At 40.4% G+C, this 10,000-nt stretch overlaps 2 protein-coding genes across 6 annotated transcripts in view; one reads left to right on the top strand and one right to left on the bottom strand.

Moving 5' to 3' along the window:
• LOC137983100 (uncharacterized) overlaps positions 1-7,229 on the bottom strand; it is a 7,768-nt gene extending 539 nt beyond the window's left edge. The window contains exons 1-6 of one of the 4 annotated variants that reach the window (XM_068830282.1): positions 6,487-7,229; positions 5,446-5,534; positions 3,939-4,811; positions 3,402-3,455; positions 1,337-1,956; positions 1-815 (exon numbers count right to left, since the gene is read on the bottom strand). The exon at positions 1-815 is cut by the window's left edge and continues 539 nt beyond it. In XM_068830282.1, the coding sequence (XP_068686383.1) occupies positions 516-815; positions 1,337-1,956; positions 3,402-3,455; positions 3,939-4,811; positions 5,446-5,534; positions 6,487-6,824 (2,274 nt within the window). In that variant the 5' untranslated portion in view covers positions 6,825-7,229 and the 3' untranslated portion in view covers positions 1-515. Of the gene's footprint in view, positions 1,957-3,401; positions 3,456-3,938; positions 4,812-5,445; positions 5,682-6,486 lie in introns of all 4 variants that reach the window. The other 3 variants (XM_068830285.1, XM_068830283.1, XM_068830284.1) reach the window with 3 other exon arrangements.
• Positions 7,230-7,279: 50 nt separating this feature from the next.
• The window catches only part of LOC137983103 (uncharacterized), a 10,528-nt gene continuing 7,807 nt past the window's right edge, over positions 7,280-10,000 (top strand). For both annotated transcript variants that reach the window (XR_011118895.1, XM_068830287.1), the window contains exons 1-4: positions 7,280-7,484; positions 8,957-9,049; positions 9,140-9,313; positions 9,680-9,827. Coding sequence is in view for 1 of the 2 variants with exons in the window: in XM_068830287.1 (XP_068686388.1) it covers positions 7,364-7,484; positions 8,957-9,049; positions 9,140-9,313; positions 9,680-9,827 (536 nt within the window). In the remaining variant the exon portion in view is untranslated. The remainder of the gene's footprint in view (positions 7,485-8,956; positions 9,050-9,139; positions 9,314-9,679; positions 9,828-10,000) is intronic.

Here is a 10,000-nt window from a genome sequence, read left to right on the forward strand (position 1 = left end):
AGTCGCTCTTGCAGAAAAGTGCGTGGGTTGGGTTTGCAGTCTTTCATGCTTCATTGAGCGGGTCTTCTGACCGAACCTTTGCGTCTCAGTCAAGCAAGAAAGGTACATTGAAATTGCTCCTTATAGGTAACAGGTCAAGTAGACAGACTCGATTGAGAAAAACAGGCGTATTTTTGTACAGGCAGGGCTATGGAAGCCATTAGATATTTATACCTGCAAGTAGAGGACAAAGCCAGTGTTGTGAGATAAGCCTCGAGTCAATGAATCAAAAGAATATAACCAACGGCTTACACTTAATAATTGAGATATCAGTTTATTTTATTGAATAAAAAAGTGGATTGTCTCTCCAAAGCCTGAAAAGATGTGGTTTCTAATTTTTCCTCAAGCGGAGTAACTAAACCATTGTTTTTATATTTCTACATATTTATACCATGTTACGGTCATTTCATAAATGTTTTTATCCATTGGTGGAAAAAAGGTAATCGCTACTAAGACAATACGTATTGAAACAAAAACTATCGACAATACAAAAACTTCTTCAATTCCGTAATCGTCAACGCGAAAATAACAAAAATAAATAGAACGAATAAAAGTTTCTGATAAAAGGGATTTTTATATTTGCAAGTTACATGATGTCTGCCAGGAGGAAGGACAACACTCATCAGGTTTGGCGTCACGTGGTGCACAGGAATCACGTGCCAGTCCTCATCAATACCTCGTGTTTTATCGTTTGCATCAACAAACGGACGAAAAGCACATGTCCAGTATGGATGGTAAGTTACTTTGAGGATGAGATGTTCGGTACTGTAAAAGTCCTGAAACCAAGATTCAAGTCATGTTTTTGGCACCTCAGTTTTCAAGTTTGTTTTTCTTGCTTTCCCATGCATTTGGCCTTAGTTCTTGTAAAGGCCGATACAGCTATCAAACCAAACAATCACAATCCAACTCACAAATAAGTCACTCACTAGATTGTGATTTATCCACCCATCCAAAAAACTGGGGCCTAGTGATCGAAATAATAACGATACTTTCGTTTGTCGACGAAAGTCTCGAAAACGTTATGGAGGGAAATGCGTTCGTGTAAATCAATTCTTGCAAAATCGACCTCAGTTTTTTGAGTTTCTACTTAGGGCTCCTGTTTTTCAAAGGCCTGATGACTTTATCCAGTGGATAAGTCACTATCTGACACAATCTGAGCAACGATTTCAGTGTTTGCTCACACAACCGTGAGTATACGTGTAAGTTATATTCTAGATAGATCAAATGGATAAAGCTATATGCCTAACTGGGACTAGATCTTTACAATACTTTTCTTTTGTATCAAAAAATAACTTGCCTCTCTCCAACCATCCTCGGCTACCTCGACATAAGCGGTGTAGTAAGTACTCCCGTCTTCCTCTTTCAAAACTCTTGACATTATTTGATCTGGGTTGCGTCCGAACTCTACATCTTCAAAGAGCGAATTTTGCCTCACTGGTCTCCTGTTCACTAACCAAGTTGTTTCAAACTCGTTTGGAAAAAGGAGCCTTTGGATAAAACTAGAGTTGGCATATCGATGCGACACTACTATTTCGAAGAACTCATCGTGTTGAAGCTCTGAGTTGGGGTTTATGGCGAAGAGAACTCTGTAAGTAAATAGTCGAGTTGTTGAGACTACCGCCTCACGCATAGCTTTCAATTCACCAATAACAGCGCCAGGGACATGCGCAAATTCAAAATAACCATAATCCTCTTGAGTTTTCACGAACAGATCAATGGTACCAAAAGAAGCCAGGTGGCTAAGTTGATAAGTCCTTAAGAATGAAGTAGTGTCGATCCCGGATGTCGCGACGAAGCGAATGTTGTAAAGACGCATGAGATCTGTGAAGGAAGGTGTTGTGTCCCTGAATGGCCGTATCTGCTCCACGTAATACATGGACAATGTGTCGTGATAGCCTCGAGAGTATGTAAGGACTCCTGAAAAGACAAGGTTTCAACGGGATAGTTACGTGACAATTTCGTTGAGTGACGGTATTAATTTCATTTTGCACCCTAACGTTTGGGGAATGGGCGAGAAATTTAGTGCTTTTCTCTCAACCAATCAGAAGCAATACCAAGTTATTTGTTTGTCCATCTTTCGCCGCATTGACCTCCAGATCTCGTGAATTTGAAATTCGGACTCTGATTCGTTCTTTTGATTGACTGACTGGTTCTTGTGGATGGCGAAAGCCACCACTTAAGCTATCGTCCTTTAATACCATACTGGCAACCGTTTCCTTTATCTCCCAAAATCGCAAACAAGTCTCATTCGAAGATGTAGCTGGCCTCGACTCGTCAGCGTCATCATTTCTCGTATTCTTGGATGGTCTCAGTTTTGCGCAAACTTGATTCTCACCTATTTCCAGAAACGTCAGTCGTCATGTATTGTGTTCATTTGGCAACGCGATCTTTAAAGTTCCAGTGTCAATGCAACAGTCCTGGCTCCGAAAACTGCTAATGTAGTTGTTGTGTTCAATTGTTTCATTGATTGTGTTTCATTGGCCCTGAAAAGCCCCTATGGGGAGCGGTCAATTAAGTATGTATGTATGTAAGGTATGAGCATCATTCTGTCTTGGAGTTGATTGTATACATTTTTGCGAGGAAGAGAAAAGAATGATACGCCCGGTGCAGTCAATCGAACGAAACCGAACCAAAAACCAATCGAGCCCAATCGTTCGATTGGAGTTCGATTGGTTCGGCAATCGAACATATCGAAGTGGAACTTTTTTGTGAGTTCGATTACCGAACCCAATCGAACTCAATCGACGCGATCGGTTCGATTTTGTTCGGTAGAAAAACAAAATGGTATACAAAATTGATAAGCATTAACTCTTAGTAGAATTGGAAGGAATTCACTCTTTAACTGAGTTTTAACTAGAGGAGCAAGTGTAAGAGATATAACACATTTCAATGAACTAAAGCTGGCCGCGGTCATCGTCAGTTACCCTCAGAGCCGGACCCCTATCTCCTCTTTTCTGCTTGACAACAAATTTATCCCCGACACGGACGGCGGAAGAGCACTCGTGGTAGGCCTTTACCACCGCTTCCAGAATAGTAAGTTTCACGTCTGCCCTGTCCGACATCTTGCCTGTTGTACTCGTGTTTGAAATAGAAGCCAATAAATAACCACCACCAGACCAGATGAAACTGGTTCGTGTTTCTGATTGTTGAAGTGTTCGATTATGTTCGATTGGCAAAATTTTTTTGTGAGTTCGATTACCGAACGTTCGATTGACTACGTCGGGGATACGCCACATCAAAGAGGCACGCGACGCGAACAAAATAAAGTGAACAACTTGCACCATGCACTTGCACAACCTTACGTATCTTACGGGTATTGTTTAAAAGTACTAACGCATTCAACTAGCAACAGAAGTACCTACCGGGCTTCTTAGTAAGATGCGGTATTAGAGCTAAGTCCCAAGGACCACCGCTGCCTGGAAATCGGGAAATCGGAAAGAGTATTAAAAACGTATGCAAGGCATTTCCGTCAACAGCGCTAGCTCCTCGATTTTACTTCTTACTGGCTGTAGGATACAATTTTCTTTTTTTGGACGTAAAATCGGGAAGACTCAGCCTATCGTGGGTCGGATGACTGTTGCCAACTGTTTTAGGACCTCATGAAATAAATGGAGGAACATGTTTGCTTTTGGTCGGGAGATTCAACAACAAATGTTGGAGTCAAGGTGCATTAACAATGGCGAAGTCACGTTGGAAGATGGGAAATGACCTACTCAAGAAAAACCAGGCGAGAAGTTAAAACCTTGATTGGGGAGGGGGGGGGGGGGGGGAATTTGAATACAGGTCTTCGAGCGCTTCCTTTAGCGAATGATTGATTCTTGCTGGTATGAACACGGAAGGCTGATTTCTTAGAGACTGCGGTGCTGCCTTACACTGTGCTTCATTGAAAGCTCACTCACCTAATGATTTTGAAGCAAGTACACGCCCTCTATTTGGATAAGTTTTCAATTGCTGCAATCCATCTGAGAAACTGACTTCAGTCACCGTCAACAGTGAATTGAATCTTTCGAGTTGAGAGCTAAGATAAATCGGCGACAGTAGTAGCATAAATAAGACTAGTAGCTGATTGCTTTTCAGGAATACACCTAATATCTTGCACACGATTGAGGAAAAGAAGCGAAGAATACGTGAAAATGAGACGGTCATTAGGAGTAATCCGCAAAAATGGATGCCATTTAAATAGCGCAGGTCTTCGAGTTCTCTGTGAAATGGAATCAGGTCGTACAATGGACCAAAAATAGTTCTTCCAAGGAACAGGAGCAGCGTGACAAAAAACAGCGTTCTGAGCCAAATAAACCGTACGTGGTGATCAGCAAAATATTCACCGTTGCTACGTTTACGCTTTAAGAAAAATGAAAAAGATAACTCAGCTACGGCACCAAAAGTAATGAAAGGAAAATTTCTTCCTTGGTCGAGAATTTCGCCGTTCAAAAGATCCCACAGCACTAAATCAAAGCTATGTCTCTTTACATTTTCGTTTTTCCAGGGAAGTCCTCCAATAAAGTTGAAGTTTACGAGTAATGGTATCATCCACCAAGATGAGATACACACACTCGAGGAGTGCACAAATACTGCGCGACGAACTGAAGGGGAGAGCAGCTTTCTTTTGAATGGAATTGGGTTAGTGCTTACATCAACCAGTAATGTCACAGCTGTTACAACTACAAGGTAAATTCCGAAGAAGGCGTGTGAAGAGAAATTGAGGATGACGAGTAGAATGGTTCCATTCCTTGAGCTTCTGTTGTAGAGTACATAGTCGTATAGGAATCCAACTAAAATAGAGTAAAAGGCACCGAAAGAGTTAAAATTAATTACTTATATGGGGTAGGGTACAAAACAGTTTTATGGTTGGGGTTACACCGAACCTTCCGCTTAAAGTTGTCTTTGGGGAAATCGCTTGGGTTGGGTTTGCTCACTTATTACTCACTCCTGGGAAACAGATTTCCCGAATGATGGCAAACTTGACCAGTTGTTTCATAATCGCCATTTCATCGCCTTTTGGGGGTCTTAATGAACGATATAACGTATTCATAAAATGGAAATTTCCCGGATGCAACCGCAGTTGTACTAGTTTGAAACAGCAACTGCCTGGCAGGAAGTCCGCCAACAGTTTAGCGATTGGCTGTTAAGCAGAATGTTCGTTCATAGCCATCTTTGCCCTTTTGTCAATAACTGTTATGGTGCCTGGATTTTCATAGAGCTAGGAAGATTCACATACCATCACAAGACATATGCTAATGTTCAGGCTAAGTGCAATGAACAGTTGAGGAATTTTTGGATTCACAAATTTTGTACCTGGTACATAAACTCTTGTACTGGAACACTCACATGATCTACCACGTGCTAACTTTTCTGTCTGTGTGAAAACAGCCTGTAGTAAAACCATGCTATATTTAAACCAATTACCTGCAATAGGGAAAGTGGCCATCCCATAGGCTTGTGTCAATAAACCATAATAATGGAATGCTTCCAGCTCTAATCCAAACTTGCTGCAACTGTGAATGGAAAACACAAAAAGAGAAGTGATGCTTGCTTCCAGTCGACTCATCCTCAATTTGCGCAAACCAATGAACGAGAACCAGGGCACAGATGCCAGAAGGAGAACAAAAATCCACCGGAATAGTAATAGAGGGCTGATGAACCTTTAGAAACAATGGTTAGCAAAAATGCATGCATCAGTAAAGCAAGTGTTAGCTTACCACTTCACTTATGAAACACTCTAGCAATAAAAGAGTGAGACCATGGTGGATGTTTGAAGTCAATGGCCTTTATTAAACTCCAAATGACAATTTTGGACTTCATCATTGGGTCTCATTAAATCTTGCACCACATTTGCCAAGAAGCCAACAAGGCAACCTTTAAGAGGGTCTACTCTTTATCAGCATCAATGTGGCATGCAAGTTAAGAATACAACTTCCTTGTGGAATTATCTTAAAGAATCTGATACACTTCGAGCAAATCTATGGCACATGTGACGAGAAGGATGGTGCAGTGGTGAGAGCAATCACCTCCCACCAATGTGGCCTGGGTTAAATTCACTGAGTCAGTGCCATATGTGGGTTGAGTTTGTTTGTTCTCTACTCTGCTCCAAAAGGTTTTTCTCTGGGTCTGGGTACTCTGGTTTCCCCCTCTCCTCAAAAACCAGCCTATGATGTGATGTGTATTGAATTCATTTGATTTTTGTGCAGTGTCGTTAATTAGTGCCTCCACAGCACTAAATACACTTCACACTTAAATAAAGTTCATTATTATTATTATTATTATTATTATTATTATTATTATTATTATTATTATTATTATTATTAAGTGGAGACAAGTGAAATTTAGTAGTAAATTTTGATCATGAGAAAACTGGCTCTTCGAGGGGGTAGATTTTTTGTACACTCCATCGACCACTCCCCTGCATGCACGAGAGACAAAGCCGAGCAAAGAAGAAGTCTAACTTACGATTCCGTAAGGATCATTAAAACGGAGGTAAATAAGCACGGGAATGGATGGTACGCCAGGAGGAAAGGGTAACCAAGTGTTATTTCATCGAACCACAGATCCGTTGAGCCATTTTGTAAAAGTTCCTTCAAGTAAAGGGCTTCCACTTGGTGTGAATACATATCCCCGCCGTCGGCATAGCCAGTGGTGCTTGTTAGGTACGGATTAGAATTTAAAACCAAAGCCAGAAAAAGCGACAGACTCACAGAAAAAAGAATGAGTAAACTTAACCATAACGGAATGTCATTTTCTTGAGAACTTAACGGGGAGTGGCCCAGGGCACAACGATCTCTCTGCATTTGAAGTTGACACAACTAGTATTTCCGGTGCGATTCGTGACCCGATTCGGCGCTGATCTCGTGACCTCCTTGTTCTTATCCAGACATAAATTCGCTTGATTTCCAAGCAGGGAATAACCTAATGCTCGCTTTCTCATCTCTGAACATCCTCACACAAACGTTTTGTATCTCATCCAAGCAGCCTCGTGGGTTGTGATCATCTGCTCAGATATAATTTCTCACTGACGGCGGGTCAAAAAGCGGTGCGTCGCGCACCACTACTTGAGTTCAGGGAGCCTCGACGGAAGCCAATCGTCCTATTGAGTTGTCCCAAGTTCAGGTGGCTAAATTGGTTTGGTGAACTTGAGATAAAACTTGCAAATTCTCAGGTCGGTAAAAATCCTATCGCGACAGACTACCTTGTTCAAATCGGTAATCTAACATGCACAGCCTGCGGTCTTTATGGTTTACCGCTGTGCATATATACCCCCTCCTATCAAAAAGAACTGCAACAAGTTCTGCAACAACTGTAAGTGGAATCAATATCATCCTAATTTGCGATGAAGGAAGTTGTGTTCTACTACGATGTTGTTTGCCCATTTGCCTACATGGCAAGTAGACTAATAGAGGGTGTTGCCCGACGAACTGGAGCGAAAATTCAGTGGAAGCCCGTCCTTCTTGGTAAGTATCATGTCCCACGTATTAAACGACAATTATGGTTGCTGTCACACTTGAGAAAAACACAGTGTAACAATGGTTTTGGCACTACTCTAGTGTCAACTCTCTGGTGTTTTGAATCCCTAGGGGAACACTGAACAAAAGAACTTGATTTAACGCAAGTTTTAACTCCCTAAATGAGACCGCAACTAATGTATCTAAGTAATGATAAAAACGTCATACTGTATGCAAGCTCCCACAAAATAACATACTACACCATATATAATAACACAAAGACTGTACTCTCAGGTTAAGGCAATTAATTAAAAGCGTGAGGGATGATGACAGAGACTATAGTGTTTGACTCAGGTTAAGACAAAATTGACAATCATTTCTATGATCACAGATGTATTTTTATGAAGTTTATCAAATTATAGCTATAGATGCCCATTGTTTACAAAACGTTGCAATTTCCATTGTTTTGTTTTGATTGTTTCCATTCTCAATGGTTTCCAGTCAGCAAATTCTTATCATTGGGTATTGAAACATTAAACATCCCAAACCCCCAGAATTTGTCTTCTAAGTCCTCCAATGAACTCCAGAACGTGACCAGAATAAGGGTTGGTTTTCACTTGCATCCAGAAATGCACAGAATTCACCTTTATCACCCGTCTGCCATTTTGGAGTCCACAGGAAATAATGGCATTGTCTTGGCATTGTCTTTGAACTTCTAGCCTCACACTGAATGAGAGGTTACACTTGCAAAATCTTTTGTTGGACATTGAGTGATATGGGTCTATTAGATGCAAACCCAATTTTGACATCCAACAGGAAGTGTCCCTCTAAGTCTAAGCCTTTGCAACCTTTTTTCAACACTAAGGTAAGAGTAAAGGTTAGCATTATTTTTAGCTTAGGGTAAATACAGCTGTTTATCCATACTCTAGGAGCAGCATTTCGGGGACACTACATGACGTGAATTGTCTGTATTCCAAGAAACGAGTGATGTCAAAGTTGAAGAGAAGACAACAAGTGGACACTTCATGACACTTAAATTTCAAATCTGTGCATCTAATTATAGCCATTTCTGGACATATCTTCCCATTCAAGGAGTGACATTGTCTGGTGATAGTCGTAAAATCTGTAGGTGTTTCTTTTTGTACATGTAGGGAAAAGATTAATGCAGCTGCTCTCCATCACTTTTGAAAAAAACAGTCTGGAACAAAATGTTTGTGAACAACTACAAGTCACCTGTTCCAGGATTAATTTCCCTGATGCAAAAGCTTCTACGTCTGTATAATATAATTAATTTTGTAGTCAAGCTTTGAAAATCTTTCTTTTGCTTGTTTTAGTAGAATTATTGCCAATGTTAGCAGCAGTTAGTATTGGTTGTTTTGAGTAATGTTTGCAGCATCTATTCTGGTAATCTTTTAAAGTGATCAGGTTTTGAATGTCTTGGTACAAATATTATTTCTAATTGTTTGTTTCCATTTGGTTAGGTGGCCTGTACAAAGGAACACAGGCACCACAAGGTGCTGCAGGATCTGCTTTTGATGCCATGTGTAGTGCTAAGGTTAAGATATTAGCAGAGGGTAATATTTTTAATTGTTTGAAAAATGTTGTAATTAAATTACTTTGTTGAAATATCACATTTTTAATCAATCACTGTCTTGAACTAATAGATTTAGAAAGAACAAGACTTCATCTGGGAATAACTGAAGGTTCAGCTCCATCTGAGCATCCAATCAAGACTCTCAAGCCAATGCGTCTGTTGGCTGCAGCACTTCATTTAAACGAGGAAACTGGTATTTCATTGACACACAAGCTATTTGGTGCCTATTGGGTTCAACATAAAGGTAATGAATAGTCCTATTGAGGTAATCATATTGTTAGTCTTTAGGATTGTGTCTCATTGTGAGCAAATTTATCACCTCTGACTTTTTTACCCTGGGTCTCTTGGTTACCGGTATATTAAATAAGTAAATAATATAATGTTATGTAGTATACTTGACTGTAAAAAATAAGTCAAGTTTTTCAGAATGTCAAGAAGCCCACACTCAGAGCATTAACCTGCCATTTTTGAATGTGTATTGTTTACAATCTGGTGTATGGTTATGTGAGGTAGCATAGAGTTCCTTTCAAAATTTGTGACAATGCTAAAAAATCTGTGGTAAAATTATTGGTGGGACTAAACTGGACCTGTCAATTAATCATCTTCACAGATGTTCGAGAAAAGAGTGTTTTACAAGAGAGTGCCTTTTCTGTTGGCTGGAATGTGGACATTGATGAGATGATCAGTGGGGTTGGGAAAGAAAAGCTTCTACAGAACACACAAGAGGCCTTGGATAGAGGATCATTTGGTGTACCAAGGTTAATAAATTAAAAATACCTCCAATTATCAATACAGGATCACTGTTGCTGCTGGTGTGATGTTAATTAACCCTTTGACGTCTAAACCGGCCTAAACCGGCCAGACCTTGTATTTTACTCTGTCTAACGCCAGACGATTTTACTTGTCAATGGGGAACCCCTGGGAGTCAATG

This window comes from Montipora foliosa, chromosome 13 (assembly GCF_036669935.1).
Source record: "Montipora foliosa isolate CH-2021 chromosome 13, ASM3666993v2, whole genome shotgun sequence".
Taxonomy (NCBI): domain Eukaryota; kingdom Metazoa; phylum Cnidaria; class Anthozoa; order Scleractinia; family Acroporidae; genus Montipora; species Montipora foliosa.